General features: G+C 39.4%; 1 protein-coding gene across 3 annotated transcripts in view; it reads left to right on the top strand.

Annotated features, from left to right (window-relative positions):
* Positions 1 to 19699, top strand: part of STARD13 (StAR related lipid transfer domain containing 13) — a 295099-nt gene that overhangs the window by 49551 nt on the left and 225849 nt on the right. Inside the window, exon 1 of one of the 3 annotated variants that reach the window (XM_057410425.1) lies at positions 3972 to 4188. The exons of the other annotated variants lie outside the window; for them this stretch is intronic. Coding sequence (XP_057266408.1) covers positions 4117 to 4188 — 72 coding nt within the window. The 5' untranslated portion in view covers positions 3972 to 4116. Of the gene's footprint in view, positions 1 to 3971; positions 4189 to 19699 lie in introns of those variants that run through there. 3 annotated transcript variants of the gene reach the window in all.

The following is a 19699-nucleotide window of genomic DNA, read 5'->3' as shown; positions in this document are numbered from 1 at the left end:
AGCCAAGTCTTGCTTCCTCATTTACTCAGAAACATTCCCATTACTATAAATATATATCAAAATGCATATGCGATGTCCCTTGGATTCCATTTACTGAAGGTCGTTCCCATAGATAAAAGGGAGAGGCCAGGGGCTGTTGTCATTTAGTTTACTTTATGTGTATGCCATAAAATAAACTCAAGGATGCAGCTTGTAGATGCAAAATAATGGATTATAAATTGCCAGACAAGCATGTGAAATTACCTAGTAAATCTCAGTGAATGTGTCAAAACATTTCAAAAACTGTAGAGATGCAATGATGCAGTCCTGTGTTTGATTTTTTTTCTGTGTAAATAAGTATCATTCTAGGAAAGCCTCCAAGAATTTGAAAAAAAAGGATTATCTTGCCTCTCAAATTTTAGCAGCAGTCATGCATTACTATTCAGACTAAGACTCTCCCCATGACTCTGGCTGAAGCAGATGTATGTCATTGTCAAGTTACTTATTTCTATTATTTAGAAAGGGGGCCATGGAAAAATGTATTTCTAGTGGAAAGTAACTAAATAAAGACAGCTTGGTCTAAAAATGTTGTCAAAAGCAACCATTACTGCTAAGCCTTAGACGTAAAAATAGTGTAACAGACATTTCCTTGGCCATACAGATAAGGGCTATCACACCCTGACTGAGATCCTAGCTAAATCCTTGCTACTAGAGTTCACAGTGAAATAGTGATTAGGATCTACCCTTCAGGGGCATTCCTAAGTAAATGTACTAGCTACTGCCTGCAAATCTCCTGTTCTATGTATAGAAAGGAGAAAAGGCTGTCACCTTCTCCAGGCTGGGGAGCACTGGCTGTTGCAGGCAGTCCAAGCAAAGCCAGTGTCGAAATCTCCTCTAAAATAGCTGTTACATGCATTTAAGTGGTAATTGTTGCTTGTTTCAGTCTAATGTCTAAACAGAGACAAATCTGAGTACACTGAACAGTAAAAAAGTAGAAAGAAGATGGAAAAAATACAACTTGTATATGCTGCCAACTTTGTCACCAGCAGAAGAAACTGCTGAAAACAATTCATGCAATGGCACCCATTAAAGAAAAACTCTTTTTCCAAAGGCATACAGCATCTGCCTGTTCTAAGTGGTACAAGATAAATGATACTTCTGTTCAATTTATGAATTCAGTGTGGTCCCTGAGTTTCCACCCTTTGACCAGTCCTGTATGTATTTCCTGTGCTTTCTCATCAAGTCTAGATTGGGCAACCTTTTTTTTTCCTTGTCAGGAGTCTATAATCTGTGGTACATTTAATGCCCAAACAGAGTTCTTAAATTAAAAATAAGATTTATTTCAACTGGGAAACAAAAGTTTGAAGATTTAAAACTCAGTCTGTATACGTGTCTGAAATCTTGTTCACATTTTTCTTTTTGGGATGGTGATCTAGGTAGCATTGTTATTAAGACATCCCTGGAGGTATTTAAAAAGACATGTCGATGTGCTTAAGGACATGGTTTAGTGATGGACTTGGCAGCATTAATGACTGGACTCAATCATAAGGGTCTCATCCAACTTAAATGATTCTGTTATCCTGATTGTTTAATTCTGCCCAGAGGTTTTTTTTTCAGCTAGTTTTACTTCAAGTCTTCATATTAAACAACATATTCTCTTTATGCATGCAGCCAGCTCAGTATGCAGTGGCAATAAAGTATTTACAATAGCTTCTGAAGAAAATAACATTTTTCTAGATTGACATTTCTTCTAACTGTACTGAGCAGAACATAGCTGATAACCATATTTAACCAGGAACTACTATGCAACTTTACATCAGCAATCTTAATCCTATGCTTACATAGTCTCAAAACAGTACGCTGCTTCCAGAAGTAGCATTTCAGACACGTCAGAAATGGAAGATATTTGATAAATACTAGGCAAAAAGAAGTATTATCATACCCTTAACAAGGTGAGTTGTCATGGATCTTCCCTCACCTCAGTGATGGTATAGAAATCATAGAAGGTGCTGCAAAGTGGTAAGCATAGTCTTACCAACATGACAGCAAACTGGAAATTCTCCCTGGGACAAAGTATCTCTTTGGGGAGCCCATATTAGCTATTGTCATGGCCAAAAAGGTTTCTTTCGCTGTTATGATTTAGGGCAATTAAGTGAGTTGTCACAGCTTCCTCTATTGTATTAGAGAGAGGAGGGCAAGCCAGGAAGCCCAGATGCTGGAAAGAAACTGCTTAGAGCTAACCATCAGGACATAGTAGGTGCTCCACAGTCCCTCTGCAGCCTCTTGGTGTCTGTGCCAGGACCACATGCTGGATATCTCTCACCACTAGACTTTCAGGACTCTCCAAATGAGTCCTCTTCTCAGAGCTGCTGCTTGATGGAACACAATCACTGCTTCCTAAAACATATCTGGAAAATCTGGAAAGATTTAAGTGTTGGCCAGTGCTGCATATAGGTGTAACTTCCAGGAGAATCCTACAAAAATAACTGTTTCTTAAAGAAATATGAGTCCTTCCTTCTTAAGGAGAAATCTGTGAAGTGAGCATTCGTCATACCGCTTTCCCCTGCAGTCTGCTATCTCTGCTGTGTAAGCTGGTGAGCTGCGTGTCAGGCTCCAGAGCATCAAATCTTCTAGTCCTTCCTTACATAGGAGCCTGAGAGACCTTTATAGGGCTTGAGTTGTACACATATTTACATCATGCCTTTTTCAACACACTTACGATGATCTAAACCAAACCTGCTTTTTTGGTTTAAAGCTGATGGTCTAATATTTGTGGTGAGTACTACCTTGTTCACTGGGTCAAAGAGTGAGATACCACTCCCTAGGAGTAATGGAGACAAGATGACCCAAAGAGATAATTCAGGTAATTAAGGTAGTATTCACAATGACTATCTTTGTTGGGATTTGGCCTTCAGACTGTAAACTGAAAGACTTTTGGAGGAGGCTGCACAGTCATGGGAGCACCAGTACAGTGTCAGGAAGACCCTGTCTCTTGTGTACAGTGCTGGGTAGTGTTAATGGGGTAGCTGTGCCATCGCCTTTCACCATGAGTAAATCTTTGTTTGAAGTAAAACTGGAGTATTCTAAAGCAGATTTGTGAAAGCTCCATTGCTTTTGACATTTAAAGCTCAGGCAGCTGAACTCTGGAAATAGTTACAGAAAACAGCCTTTTACTGGCAGGAAGATGGATGATTTGTCTTTCCAGTTTCTTTTTCCTTGATTAGTCACTTATTTTCATTAATTTCCTTGTTCCATCCTTGTACTACAGCTAGATAAATTTTATCCTTATTATATAACAATTACTAAGTGACAAGTTTAATAATCATTGTATCACCTTAGATCATGGGAGTTCAGATTCAGGCTGGAATAATTTGCTGAGATGTAATACAGAAGTTTCCATAGCATCTGTCCTATATTTTGTCTTCTTATGGCTTGTGTTTTCATTCTTCTTTTCACAAGCACCAGAAATTCACCAAAAGAGCAAGACAAGACAAATAGACAAGGCATGCAGGAAGAGATAAACACACACAAAAAAAATATTCAGAGCCATATTCTTTGAAGTTATGATTCCTTAAATGATATGTATTCTTCTGTGTGGCTTGTAACTATTTTAATCAAGTAATCATACCCAGTGGGAAAGGAATCAGAATTTTTTAAGTCTTTGACAATGAATTTGCTTTATTCAGATTAGATTGAGTTAATTCAATTTACATGATCAAAACAGAGCAGCAGTCAAGCCTACAACTATGATTAGTAACTGGGCCTGCCAAAGTAAGCTTCCTGCCCTTACACCTGAATAGCTTAAACTCTGCTAAATCCTTGTACCTCTTGTATTCCTGCTCAGTGCCTTGCTTAGCCACTCTGAAGCACTTTTCTGAGAGGCACTTTACTGTTTTCATTAATGAGGCACTGGAATATAGGTGGAATTTAAGCTATCTGAAAATTGCATGCAAGTTTCTTCTTCTCTAATTCAGTTGTACAACAGCAAAAAACTAGAAAAGAACATATAAGAGTGAAGCACAAATTCCTTCTCCCATTCCTCCCATACTTCAGAAGTTTTTTCTTCTCTTTACCTTATGAAACTGAGACTCTAAAACTAGGGGAGGAGAAGGGTTTCAAATTTGTCATGACTTCTTCATGAGGAGTAATACGGTTGTTATTATTATCTCCTTTTTCTTCATCTTCTGCAGACATGGGATATCTATCCAGGTAGGAGAGCTAAGTGCTGAAATAACAGTATCTATGGAGAACAGAGTAGCAGGTGAGGGGAGGAAAACGGGAAATTACTTGTCTAAGACAGGAGTGATGCACCAAGCTTTGTGAATTCTAATTTCTTTTGTGTGTCTGTGAAGTTTGCACTTTCTGTATTAAAATTACACATTCTCTAGAGCTCATAGGTGAAGACAATGTGAGTTGAACTTTGCAGAGGTTCTAGTGTTTATGCTTGTTTTCTGCCTGCTTGGAAAATGAGTTGGAGAACTGATGATTACTTTAGCAATGATGCGTTATTATTAGTCAACACATAACTATAACAGCTTTTAATAATAAAGTTAGATGAATGCTGACATATGGATTTTAATTATTAAGTTAAAAAAATACTAATTTTGCAAATTTGAGGGACTAATGATGACCATCGCATTTTTATAGAGTACATTTTTCTCTAATTTGTTGTGTCCTACTTACTAGGAATGGAGTGAGTTATACAAATTTGCTTCTTCAGTGGAAATTAGCTGCATTACTGTGAAATTATAGGAACTTTGGAAAAGAACAGTAAAGTTATAACAGGAACAGTAACTTAAAGATATGCTGAAAGATCATACTGAAGAGAATTGGTATATTGGAATAATGTAGGAAAATGGAGATAATATCAAAATGACTGCCCTTTATCCCTTCAGTGCACTTGCATGCTGCTTGCATGGTTTAATAAACATGCATCATTCAGTGTTCATTAGAGAATTAAAAAAACGTATACTCTTCCAGAAAAGATGCACCTTCTTGCCATTAGCAGAAACCTATCTTTCAAACCACAAGATTGTCTTCAGCAGGTATCAATGGCTGCTGGGTTGACTTCAGAGAAAACACAAGCACTCTGGTTTTGTAAAAAATGTCTTATGAACTATTTTCAGTAGTCCCAGACTGGGACTCCCAAAGAGAAGTTGAAATATAAGGGGACAAAATCTGTCATTTTTCAAAAGCAAAGCTGATAAACTTCCATGTGACAAGAGGACTAGCACTCAGAAAATTCAGAGGGCTTTTCTGCAGTCGACCCTTCACACAGTTTGAAATTATCTGTGGTGCAGAATACCATCACTCTCCAAAAATGTATAGCATACAGTGTATATGGTATATATGACCTATATAGTGAGATTCTGAGAAAGCTAAAATTCTGGACAGACTAATGAAGAAAATCAGATTATTAGTCAAAAAGACAACTCCCCTTGACTTTCAAACTCCTTCAGAAAATGTACAAAGTACCTTTCAGCTTGCCGCTGAATTAGGTAATATGAAATTACAGAAAGTGAGGTTATTGAGTTGCATTACATTGCACTGCACAGTGTGAAACCCTCGGGCTGTTCATGTTAACATGCAGAACTTTGGTCCTTAAGTAGTTTTCATAACATCATGAAAAATCTTTAGGCTATCAGTTTCCAAAGTGTGACTATTTGCCACTCATGTCTGACAAAGCTTTTATTCTGCCCATCCTAGCTGTAGCTATCCTACTGAGAAGACACTGTGATGCTGCTGAATCATGTTGTACAGCCTCATTTTTGTCCCACATGCATGCGTTAAGAGGCCCCATGAGCAAAATTTTGGAAACTCCTGGTTTAGCCTGCTCATAAGTATTAGTGCATAGTTTATATTTATTTATAAAGCTTCAGGAGAATAAATAGTAAATACAAGTCGTGTATTATACTACAGGGGGAGAGTATACATCATATGTAACTTGGGTTATGATTTTTTCATATACTGACTCCTTCATTTGTTATGTATTTGAATACTTCAGAATCACACGGCCACCTCAGGAAACACCAACATTACTATTGCTTTTGCCAGAAAACATGAAAATAATTTACATTTATGGTTGTATTAAGGCCATGAAAGAAGTTTATCAAGATTCTTCTTTACAAATATTTTAAAATATGTGAAACCTATGCCATGTAAGACCATTCAAGTGTTTCATATAGCTCTACAGCAGCAGTGCAGAAGTCAACACAAAATAAGCCCTAAGTCAAGGCTCTGATGAATCAGTCTCTTGTCAGAGCACAGGAACAGGCACCTGTGACAATTACAGACTGGGCTGTAGGTGGGGGGGGGACCAGAAGAAACATGCAGAAATCTGTTAATCTGCTTATCATTGAAATTAAGATATTCTTTCAAGGTGCGGATGGAGATTCTGGATAAACTGTGTGATGGGCAGTAAACAGAAAAACTTGTGAGACTGGAAACTTGAGCAAAAGATGAGGGGACAAGGCTGGGTTGTATTTTCAAGTTTGTTTGGCTGATAGGTGAGGAATTGATATGCTTTTCAAGTCCAGCAACTAAACTGCACTATAGCAAAGAACCACAAAAAACAAACAAAACCTCCCAAACCATAAACCCCAGAATGTTAGGAATTACCAACCTTGCAAAGTTGCAAAGTATATTTCATAATATGTCAAAGTTCTTGAGTGGGAATAAGAAAAATGAGTTACAAGTTTCCTCATGATTTTTTTAAATTTTGTGGCACTTCCTATAAGACATATGGGTAACTCATGCCCAGTTAATAAAACCAGACTCTGCTGATATACCTAGAATCCTTCTGTCCTTCCTTGTGTGAAATTCCAATAAAATCATGTTAGCTTGATACTGTAATGGACATATTTCCTTGGTAGTACTATGAGACTGTAGACTGTCATGATTTTACATACTCAGGCATTATTTTGGTACTGCCACATCACCAGTTATCATATAACCAGAGATCTGCGCTAATGCCGAGTTCCATGCTTGGAACAAATTCAGAAAAAAATAACTTTTTTAAAATGTAATGAACTTCATAGAAATTTTCGGATCATATATCTGAGATTTCATTTTATGACATTCTTGTGTGGTTATCTGTGTAGAAGAGAATGTCACCACCCTCAAGAGTTTTCTTAACAATCACTCCAGCTGTGGAATATTTCAAATTCTAATAAAAATGGAAATAGACAGCTCTTACCTATCCAAGTTTTTGTCAAAACTAAAAGTCTTGCCCAGTTTTAAATTATCTCGGAGCTAAGACTTTTGCAGTACAGCAAAGGGAAGCCTCTTCTGAATTAGCTGGGAGTTCTCCAGAAATAAAATGAACAGGACATCGAGGCCAGCCCCTGTATTTGTAATATTTTTCTTCCAGAAATAAACTTCAGTAATATCTCACCAGACTTTTGGATTGTTTTACTGGTGTCTCTCGCAGTTAAGATTTTCATTCCAATGTTTTGAAAATCTGGTCTAGAATAGATAATTTTCAGTGTCAGAGATTTAACAGCTTATTTATACTGGGCACTAAAGAAATGTTGTCTGGCCTTAATCTCATCTTTGTGATGAAGTAGTTAGTGATATGGTATATAACCCACTGTAAGATTTGCAGTTAGTATTTACTGTTCCTATTCAAACAGTATAATGGTGAACTTGCAGTAGCTATGTAATGATGATTTTGCACTATCGCAAAAGCCTTTGCAGTTAGTCTGGGGATGGATTTCCTTAAATTAAAATGTCAAAAAAAGCTGCTAAGCCTGACAAGGAACAACACTGCAACTTGTATGTATTTCATTCTATAATAGGTACATTATACATCAACGAAAAGTGCACAAAGCCAATAACTTGAAAAAAGGAACTACAGACTGCTTTTTATTAACATCATGCCTCACCAAGGTCGGTGCTTGTAATGAGAGAAAGCAGAGTACCCAGTATTTATGCAACTAAGGATGTAGACTCTTAAGAGTTTTCCTCAAGGTGTACTTTTATTTGCTTTATTATCAAAGTTTACTAAGATATTATAAATAACTGTAGATATATGGAAAAAGATCACGCTTCGGAGAAGATGACTAAGCTAAAAAGATTACCCCTCGAAGACAAAAATACTCTACAAACTCTGGTTTTTTTTGTTTCTGTTTTGTGTTTTTTTTATAATGGAAGTTGCAATACTATCATGCACCTCTTATGCAAGAGGGCTGTCGAGATAGCCATCCATTTTACGCTTTGTATAGTGCAGATTACCTGCTATCTTGATTCGTCCAAGCCTTGTGAGGACTTAACAGTTTTATCTTGAGGGACACACAATGCTACTAAAGTAAATAAAAACAAGTAAATAAGTAAAGGAATGCTAAAGGAGAGAAACAGGTTTCAAAAGCCTTCCTGGGAAACCCCCACGCAAACAGGGACAAACTCAGTTCTTTCTGAAGTTAAGGCAAAAGTGCATTAAGCAGGTTCAGAAAATGCTTTTGAAACTAAACTTTTCAGACGTGACAAAGCCTGTACTTTGCATGTGAATGACAGCAAACTCTAAAAGTGCCACTTCAATGCTCTCATATAAAACTTCTTTAAATAAAAGAATTTACCATTTATACAAACAAGAAATAACAGCAAACTCTAAAATAGTCAGAATTGCTATAACTTGGAATGTATACATTCATGGGTTTTATCCTAGATCACCTTCCCTTGTGCACAGTGTTTCCAGTTTTGTATAAAGTTTTTATAAAGATGGGTTTAAGCTGCATTAAATGAAATGCAGATATTTAAGATAAAAAAAGACTAGACCTTGATGTGTGTTCTTTACTTACTTGGAAATTGTGTGCAAATGCTCAGGAGGGGTCACACAAGCAGCTCAGGACACACAACATTTAATTCCAGTGCAAATTAAAATGAATGTGAAAAAGCACAAAAGTATAAGGTTGAAAACTGGACAAAATTAAGAAGGAAAATTCAGTTTTTGCATCCAATTTAAAATTGGCAGTATATAACAAAAGAACCCCAAACCTTCTAGGTAGTGTGGCAGATAAAAGCATTCAGTTCTGCAAAGGTAAGAGTAGTTATTTTAAAATTTGGGGCTACTCCACTTCAGAAAAAAAAATCCCCGAAGATTCAGAATTCTCCATGACAGTGAGTAACTCCTTAGCCAGGGTGTGATATGTCAGGAGAATCCAGCATCTTCCTAGGTGGGCTACTAAAGGGTTTGTGTAGCTTAACTGGCAAGTAAAGGTATTTTCCCCAGAGGAAGCTTGTCAAAATTAAGCTGTCCTTGAAAAGTAATTCAAGTTTGATGAATCGACAAATATCAATTAAATTAAAAGAAAACAAACTCATCACTTACTTAGATTACAAATGAAATTGCTATCACTTTGGCATTTTAAATTTTATATTCAAGCACAGGTTAGGTATGCTGCAACTAGGCTGGTTTCTGTATTGTCTATCCAGGTTTCTTTCCAGGAAAGCTAAAGTATATTAATAAGTTTATGCACATTTTCACTCTTAAGTGTGCTGTAGCCTATTTCCTTTGTTGTTTGGGGTTTCTTTTTTGTTTCTGTTTCTTTAAATATGATGCAAATATCACAACAGGACTATACAGAGGTGAGCAGGATTGGAGCGCCATTGGGAGAGCTTGCCACTGTTTTAACATCCTCAAGTGGATTAAGACAAACTATTAAAATACAAACTATGGTCCTCCCAAATTTTCCCCTGGAATGTCTGGATGTAGCCCAAGTGCTAATGCAGCACACAAAGCCTTTTCCACAAGGGTATCTTCTTAAACCTCCAAGTCTTGCAGTTTTACATTGTACTGCATTTTGCTAGAAGGATTTTGCTTATTATTGCTATTGTTAAGTGTCTTGCATTTCAAAATATGCTTTTTAAACTTTGTTTGAAGTACATAATTGGAGGAACTAATTGAAATCGTGCCCACCTTGAATTAGGTTAGGAATAGTTTCTTTTCAGTTACTTGCCAGAGTTATGTCGATTGATCTATTTATGTGGATTTTTGTGGTTGATGGGGTTTTGCTAAAATATTTCGTATCACATGGAACTGAAGTCATTCTGAATAGAAAATATCACTGCTGATCATCATCCACCACCAGGGTTGGGATTTTTTTTTCTCTTAAAATTCTCTGAATAAACCCAAACAATGTTTTGCCATTCTTTTTAACAACCATTACTTTTCTAAATATAAATAAAGCTCACCAAATACCTAAACATACATAAACAGAATTTTCAAATGCTTTCAGTTATGGTAATTCACAAAGACCCCCACAAGTGTAAATAACATTAAAGTATTCAAAATATAATGTGTATTAGAACTGGAAGTCAATAACTGTTAGGGTAAACCTCTGCATGGTTGTCCTGGGTTCAGCAGTAGCAGTCATTTTTTCTCCTTAGTAGCTGGTGCAGTGCTGTGGTTTTGACTCTCAGCCTGGGAAGAGTGCTGGTAACACTGATGTTTTTAGTTACTGCTCAAATGTTTAGTCTGACCAAGGACTTTCTGAGTCTCATGCTCTGCCAGGGAGGAGGGGAAGCCGGGAGGAAGCAGAGACAGGACACCTGACCCAAGCTAGCCAAAGAGGTATTCCATACCACAGCACGTCATGACCAGGAGGTTAACTGGGAGTTACCCGGAAGGGCTAGTTCACTGCTGGGGGCTGGGTATTTGTCAGTCGGTAGGTGGTGAGGTGTTGTATTCTCTTCACTTGTTATTTCATCATTATTATTATTATTGGTAGTAGTAGTAGTGATCTGTGTTATACCTTAGTTACTGGACTGTTCTTATCTCAACCCGTGGGAGTTGTGTTCTTTTCGATTCTCCTCCCGATCTCTCCGGGAGCAGGGGGAGGGAAAGAAGGGGGGGAGTGAGACTGCATGGCTGATTTACAGCCTGGGCTAAAACCACGACAATGGTGAAACACTGGGACAGGCTCATGATACAGCTTCATATGCCTCAGAACATCTTTAGTGCATCTGTGTCTTGAAGATTTTGCAAAACTCCTGTAGGTTTACAGAAGTAGATGCTACAGATCAGTCCTCTCTCTCAACACCCCTCATTCCAGCAGATGTCTGAAGCAAGGAATGGGCACCATGCCTGAACCTTAAGGTTCTGGTCACAGTAGTCATTGCTATTTAGTGACCATCATACTCTTACAGTAAAGCAGATTTTTCTGAGTTCTAGGCCACATTTTCCAACATCTGTGCTGTACGAAAATATTTATATGGTATAAGCAATGTGATTACATCCTTGGGGGATACAGAAATTATTCTTTTCCTCCAAGAATGATGCCTAAGACTGCTTTGTCAAAGCAACTTTTCTTAAAAATTGAGATCAAGCAGATTTGTTTCACAGAATCAACATGGTTGATTTTGACAACGAAGTTATCTTTTTTCCCAACCTAAAAAGGGCATAATAAAATCTATAATCACTATTCTGTTTCTGCTTATGGTTAAAAAAGCCATGAAAACAAATCTTCATAAAGACGTCCAAGGGGAGCAAAATAAAAAAGTCAATTACTATGCAGTAATAATACAGTATTTCTGCATACTTCACCATTCACCATTAGTTTTTGCATTTTTTTTTATTCTAACAAGACAGGGCTTCAGCTGTTTACAAATACCATTAATGGTTACAAGTGTCATGAATTGTTAAGTTTCTAAAAGTTTTATTGATCACTCAAATGGTATTTGTGTCTCTGATCTCTGAAAGAAGAAATGTAGTTAGAATTCTGAAAACTTTAAGTAGATAACTAGCATTAACAATTAAAAATTAAGACAAAACACATACTACATAAATTAGAAAGGGATCAAGGAACATGCATGCACAGACAGTTGACTGTTCTTGTGCATTATGTGAGGATCTTAAATTCACTATCTAAACTCCACCTACTTCCTTCAGCTTCTTAGTTTCTACATTTGCCATGGGTATTTTGCCATTTAGAAGAAAAAGAGCATTAACTACAACAGATTATTATAACAGCACAACCAATAATCCAGCTTTTAGCATAGGAAGGTAGCAGAAACATATATACCAGTTTACCAAACAAAATATGGTGGAAAAAAGAAAGCAGCATAGAAAAGTGACTTGCAGTAAGTGTCATCCTGTGGCCTATGCAAAACTTTATCTACAAGGCTCTACACTTCTTCAGGTTGAAAGCTGTTGCCGGTTTTATCAGGGAGGGAGAAGTGAAATCTGATCTCTATAACTAAGACATAGATATTCAAATATCTGTGGTTCCTAATCCTCTGCTGGGCCTGGTGGAGTAGGCTGGCTGGTCTCATATTTTAATTTTCTTTCCAGATAAACCAGGGATGTGGGAGGAAGACAAGAGGGAGCGGGAGTAGAGATGACACCTACTGTTGTCTCCTCTATTTCCCTTTCCCCACAATGTCCCCAAATCCCCTGATCTACCAAGAGACAACATGAGCTTTAGCTATCAGTAGTTTCTCACTGCTAGGACAGTTTGCTCACAGACAGTCATTGACAGCTGCTCAGGAATTACATGGGCTGATATCCTTAGCTTATAGTGGGCCATCATTTGAGTCTCCTGCGTCTATCCAGCCAGAAATTTTGATTAAACTTTGAAAAAGTTCAAATCTCTCTGATATTTCTTCCCATCTGTCAAACTGGCTTGAAAGTACTGAAAATGCTCAAAAGTTGTGGGGAAAATGTCACAGCAGTTGAGCAACACCAGGAGAGGAGAGTATGATTTTGTTCTCTTAAAACACCAAGTAAAAAAAAAAAAGGAAAAGAAAATATGAAATAATTACTTAAAGTATAATTACTTTACATATAAGTACCATTAAAATATGATGGAAAGAGGAAAAAATACATTTAGCATTATAATTAAAACTATACATTCTGATAATACTTAGAAAAGGTCTATTACAAAAAGTCAATGAAATTAGAAAACTAGACCATCCTGAAGGAAAAATTAAGAGAACTGTTTTCTCAAAGGTATTTACAAATAGTTTGATTGATGTGTTCCAATATGCTTTTTATTTATTAAGGAAGAATACAAATTGGCATTTTATTTATTAGCATTTGTATTGATCCAAATGACAAAGGACCACAATTGAAGTTGAGCTCCCCTGACACTAGGAGCTGTACTGTAACATGATTCAAATTCAGGCTTCAAAGCCTTGATTCTCTGTTCTACCATTTTCTCCAGAGTCTCATGATGTCACAGTAGGAAACATCCTCCAAATCCGGATCTGATATTTGCCAGACTTTACTCTTGGCAATTAAAGGATCTGTGATTGCAGCCTGACTTTGGCTTCCAGCATCCAGAGATTATATTCTTCCTCCCTCCCCACATCCTTCCCTTTCATGCCCCAAAATGTAACAGACTTCAAAGAAAAATCTCTTCATATCACCAGAAAGACAAAAAATGAGACTGTCCAAATCTGCCCACTATGGCTCATTTCATCAAACCAAACAAGCAAAACTTGTTTTCAGAAATGCCTTATTTTAGGCATTTTTGTCTTGAGCTGTGCTGAAATCTAGGAGTTTGAAGAGTTTTCTCTCGTCTGAAGTCTCCTTTTGTGTTCAGATATCAGAGCTGAGCTCAGGCTGTCTCACCACTGACAAAAGTAACCAACTGTCCCAAGGCAAACTGCAGTACAGTCTAATGGTTCAAACGAATTGCAATTTCAGAGTTGTGTGCCAGTGTTGCCTAGCTTGGGTAATATGCGTAAACTTTATAACTGTCTGGTGTTATCTATCCAGTTCCTATTCTTCATAAGACTCCTGAAAAAAAGGCAATCTAACCAGATCTCAGATTTGACTTATTTTTCTGAAGCTGAACAGAATCAGTCTTGATCTAGACAGCACGATTTATTCTGACACATCAGGTATTGCAAGGGGGTAGATTGTCTGCGTTGAACATTGTGGGTTTAATTCCAGAAAGGTATGTAACTATTTAGGAGTGCAGTTAGCCCTTTTCAAGTGCAATGCCTGAATGGCTGTAGCTGTAGCTTTGAATTTAAAAGCAGTAGCTTCCACTACTGTGTGCAATGGCAAAAGAACTTCTGAAGAGTTGATTGTCTTTATATTACTTTTAAGCCCTGTCTACTTTGGCTGTGCAGGCAAGGCAGCAGCAGCAGGCTCCACGCACCAGCTCTGCGTGAAGGTCTTCCCAGCTGAAGCGCTCTTTCACACTGAGGAAACTGAGGCACGGCCCCATGGAAGGGTCATTTCATGAAGGAACAAGGGCAGCCCCAGCTTTGACAGTTGTTACACCAAGGCAAAGCGCGGGGAAGGAGCGAGGCGGGGGGCAGCTCGGCGTCCCCCTCACGGCCCGGGCTCCCCGTCGCCTCCTTACACTCGCCCCTACCGGCGTTGGCGTCGCGGCCCTCGGCGGCCTTTAAGACAATGGGGTCGGGTCGGCGGGAGGAGGCTCTGGTGCTCAGCCTCGCCCTCTGGAGGAACGGCTTCGGCTGGTGCGGCGCAGCCGGAGCGGCCGTTCTCAGACAGCCCGCGCGGGCGGCCCCGGCGGTGGGGAGCGGAGGGGCAGCGGTCTCCCAGTGCCCTTCACCCTGCGCCGCCGCCGCTGCGCCCCCACGGAAGCGACCCCTTCCCCGCGCGCGCCGGGGCCGCCCTTCCCTGCCGGGACGCCAGGGGGAGCTGTCGGGCACACTGAAGCGGGGCGGCAGCTCCGCGCGCCTCTTCAGTCGCCCTCTCTTGCGGAAGCACTGGCCCTGCCGCGCCGCCAGCGACAAGGCTGCGGCTCCGTCACCCCCGCGGCCAGGCGGCAGCGCCATTCCGAACATGGCGGCTGGGGCGGAAGGGGTTGGGCGCCCGCCCGTGCCAAATGGCCGCGGAAGCCGCAGCTGTAGCGCGAACGGGAGAGTCCGCTTGGAAGTGTGCTTTGAGCCCGCCCTGTGCCCGACAAAGGGGGAAGGGCGGCAGCGGGAAAAGAGGCCCTTGGTGGTGCCTCCCTTAGCCCCGCTTGGAGGGACTTGTCGGCCTGTGCCGTGCCCCCGGCCGGGCATTCGGGCTCCTCGGTGGTGCCACCACAGCCTCGGTGCGCGTTGTGTTGTGCCCTTGACCAAAGGTGTGGGGACAGCACCACCCTGCTTGCGTGTTTTGGTGAAATAATGCTTCCGCAAGCAAAGGACGAGTATGCTACTGTAAAGCAAATTACTTGGGGCTAAATGTTGGAGGGATGTGAGGGAAATCTGGTATCTTGGAGATCACGATGTCGACAAACTGCTTTTTTAGACTGAAGTGGAGAAAACTTCCCTTTGTTTCTGTGCTGGGTAGTTTTTGGAGGGAAAAGCCGTTGTGGTGCCTGGTAATGGTGCTGCTATTGTGTCCAAAACCCCAGGGAGGTTCCGTGCTGCTGTTTCAAAATGTTGTGGGGTTTGGTATGTTGTTTTTTTTTGTTTGAGTTTTTTTTTTTTCTTGATTCCAGTGTGGTATTGTCAGTGTGCTTGTCATAAAATAAACACAAATTAGAGCACATGCCAGCTTTAATGTGGTGTGATTATACCCAGGCGTTTGCAAGACGTGCAGGTATGTGTTATGCTGGGACAGCCACAAGGGCTTCTGTATTGGTATAATACGGGGAAGCTTGGCCAAAGGTTGTATACACGTTATACACAAACTGTAATTTTTCGTAAACGTTCTTTGTTATTTTGGTTTAAGAGACAGCTTAACTTGGCATGTGGTTAAGTAATGTGAAATAATACAGAGGTGTGTTAGCAATTACTGTTGCATTTACTTAAGAAAACTGTGATTTTTATATTGCCCAAATCTCTGAAATAGCATTAGCCATATAAGCTATGTAAGTCTTGTTAGTTTTGTTGCTCTAAAAGCCCAACGAGCTGCAGGAGTGATTAACAGAGTCATGGATTTTTTTAAATATGTGTTTAAATATGCCGATAAATACATAAGTCATAGCAGATCCCTCAATTGCATTTAAGTTGGTTTTGAATAATACTGAAGCCTGGTAGTTAGACCTGGATATTTGTGTGTTAAACTTCCAGTGATGATCTGGGGGTTATGTCTAATTACTTTTCTGAGCCTGAGATTAATGCCCTTTGCTTATTGCTATCTTGATGAATATTGGTTCAGGGTATAAATTAGAAGGCTTGCATTGTATCAATTATCTGCCATTTTCTTGTTCTCTTATAATTAATGTGCCATTCTTTTCCCCATCTCCACCTATTCTTAGGCACCAGAAATATCTCCTCTTCTGCCAAGCTTTTTCTTTTTTGTCCTTAAGTACTCAATTCCACTTTTTATTTTTCTCTTGAATTTTAGATTTCTGTTTAGAAGTGGATTTCTAAAGTTAATTTTTTTCAATAGTAGATCACAAGAACTTTTGGGCAGGGAACAATGTCAGGTTTGACAGAACTCTAGGAATGCTGTTTTATCTTGGAAAAAGTATTCTTTTTATCCTGTTTAGTACTGCAGTCACTTTACTAATGTTACATGTATCAATAGTGGTTTTGATGGTTTTGTGTGTAATGTAGGCACCAAAGCATGACTTACACGTATGACTTAAAAAATAACACATAGCTGAAGTTCCATACTACATGGAGGTGATCTCTGTCATTGGCTTTCTTGGAAATTCCTTCACTCTATATATGAATTTTTAAATTACAATGGCTGACAGGTACATAAGCATGTTAGCATTTTAAGAAAATAATAGTATTAAGTTTATACTTACAGAGGTTTGGCTTTTGTTCTTTTTGTTTTTTTTTTTTTAAGTTTTCTGACACTTAGAGTCTCAAGATAGATTCTTTATTTATGCATGGACATTTCCCAGGTATTACTTGATCTCTGTCTTTATCCTTAATCTTTAGATTCCACTCCATAATTCTTCAAGGAAACACTGACTTTGATAGTTTTAGGAAAAAAACCTCATGGCCAGGGCAGCCATAAACTTGCAGGTTATGGTACTGAGAACTGAGAAAGCATCCTGTGTGAAATCCTAGGAAAATAGCAACTCCTTCCAAAAGAAGGTGGAGTATTTACATTTTCCGTAACTCATGGTTTGTCTTCCCCAAAAGATAAGGATTCAGCTTTCTTAACTGTTTGGAAGATGTTATGCTGTGTTTTCTGTCTTCAAGAAGAATTTCTGTTGATTTGTTTGTATGGGCATAGGTTCTTCTCTTACATCTTTGCTGTGCAAATAATTCAAGACTTTTTGGACAACTCGGATAAATTATGTGTGGTGGAAACAGCTCAAATGTGTAGCCTGGGGATGAATTCATGCTTGCAGGACTGGAAGACCAATATACTGGTCTTAAAAGAGCTTGTGTATTTTATAGGGCATAGTTTTGCTCACAAAACTTTTCTGATGTGTTCCCCACAAGGTAGGTGCTGCAACTGGAAGAGTAGGTTTTCATGCTTGTTCCTTTTTGGCAAGAAGGAGAGGAGGAACTTGCTGCAAGCTGCTTGTTCCAGTATTAAAGTGATGACTGTTTTTCTTCTCCTTAGTGATCTTTAAAGTGGTTGGGAGAGCTGATACAAAATGCATCAGGCCAAAGATAAAGCAGATCCCAGCTCTTCTATGCCCTAGATAGCAGTAAGCACAAAGTTTTGTGAAAAAGAAAACCATTTCTTAAGAAAACAATTTCAGCCGTATCCTGTCTCAAGAGGCAGTCTGCAGGTGCAACTGAACATGTAGGCAAGAAGGATCTTTTAAGTTACCTATTCCAGTATGTGGCTTTTTCTGGATTTAATGGCATAAGACCCCTCAGCTTTTGTGAAACCCAGTATGAAACACTATCGCTTAATGAACGAGCACTGCAGGAAGATACTCTTCTGTAACCAACATGAGTTGGTTATGTTTTCCAAGGTAAACATGGTAGAAGTTAAATGTAATTTGAAGTTAGTAACTTTTGGTGAAGATACTCAACATACCTTATTACCCATGTATAAAAACTGTTTTGACATTCATGGTCACTAATAGTGATGTGATGGTGCCAAACTGAATGCGAATGGGTGACATCAGGAATTTGACTACTGTTTAGAGCAGGTGTTTGGATATGGGAAGCACAGTTCACTTCCTCCACCTCACAAGGTGGAGAAAATGGTTGGATAGATAAATGATGACCTGGTGTCTGCTCTGTAGTGGCCAAGGTGATATAGCCCAAAAGGATAATTTGTGTGCTGAAATAGGAGCGGATGTCAATAAAGAAAGCTTGTCTGCCCATTCGGGTGCCAGTTCTGCAGCATGTGTCTGCAGTACGGGAGTGTCAGCCTGTTTGCAAAATCCAGTGTTTTTTGACATGATAGTTTGTTTTGCTGTAGGCATTGTGAACTGGGAAAATAAATCAATTGGAGCAAACCCAAATGACAATTTGATGTTAAAACCAACTACATGCTATTTTAAGTTGTCTTGTTAAAAATTAGACGTCCAATGCAAAACTAGAAACAAACCTGCAACAGTTTTCATGCTAGGCTGTTTGGGCTGCTACTTCACACCTTTTCTACAGCTAGATGCCTTTGTTTTCCCTTTTCTCTGTCTCTTGGGTAAAGCACTGTGCCTTCAGTCTGAGAAATCAGCTCAGGTTTCTTCATCTGGGAAATAATTGCCATAAAATAACATTTGGAGGGTGTCAAGGCTCTTGTTCTTTCTAGCTTAGAGCAATAGTCCTTAAGGACTGATGAAGGAACCCTTGAGAGGACTACAGGATTTTACTTTCTTTTATGCAATTGACATTATCACTATGCAAAATCAATGTGGTGATTGCAAAATAAAGGCTAATTTAACAATTCAGTGGTTGAGAGATTAAAAGCTGTTATAAAAAGTAATTGAGTCTGTTTTTGAGCTGGTATGAGTTTGTTTTTAAAGAAATAAATACATGAAATGAGGTAAGAGTTGTGTTAAATTATTTTCTTGCAGTGCCACATCTTTGGGTTCTCTTTTCTCCAGTGTTGTGCACCTTGTAATTTAAAACCCCAAAGGTATATTCTTACTGTTCTATGTTTTGCAATTCACATCTCCACAATAGTTTTCTATATTGTACTGTAGTCACTATTCAGAGACATAGCTTTTTGTTTGGGAAAACAGCTGTGATCCTAATACCCTATCTTAGAGGAATATTTTGGGGATCGGGAGGATACCATCTTAAGGCATATCAAGGATAAGAAGGTTATGAGGGGCAGTCAACATGGCTTCACCAGGGGGAAATCATGTTTGACCAATCTCTTAGCCTTTTATGAGGAAATAACACGGTGGATGGATGATGGCAGAGCGGTGGATGTGGTCTACCTTGACCTCAGCAAAGCATTTGACACAGTCTCCCACAGCATCCTTGCGGCTAAAATGAGGAAGTGTGGACTGGATGATCAGGTAGTGAGGTGGACTGCGAACTGGCTGAAGGAGAGAAGCCAGAGAGTTGTAGTCTATGGGGCTGAGTCTAGTTGGAGGCCTGTAACTAGTGGAGTGCCTCAAGGGTCAGTACTGGGACCGGTATTATTTAATATATTCATCAATGATTTAGATGAGGGAATTGAGTGTACTATCAGCAAGTTTGCTGATGACACTAAGCTGGGAGGAGTGGCTGATACGCCAGAAGGCTGTGCTGCCATCCAGCGAGACCTGGATAGGCTGGAGAGTTGGGCAGGGAGTAACTTGATGAAATATAACAAGGGAAAGTGTAGAGTCCTGCATCTGGGCAGGAACAACCCCAGGTTCCAGTATAGGTTGGGGAACGACCTGTTAGAGAGCAGTGTAGGGGAGAGGGACCTGGGGGTCCTAGTGGACAACAGGATGAC

This window comes from Pezoporus wallicus, unplaced genomic scaffold (assembly GCF_028554395.1).
Source record: "Pezoporus wallicus isolate ANWC-B61680 ecotype Strahan unplaced genomic scaffold, APGP_CSIRO_Pwel_v1 contig_1876, whole genome shotgun sequence".
NCBI lineage: Eukaryota > Metazoa > Chordata > Aves > Psittaciformes > Psittacidae > Pezoporus > Pezoporus wallicus.
This window is presented reverse-complemented; position numbering and strand designations above follow the sequence as displayed.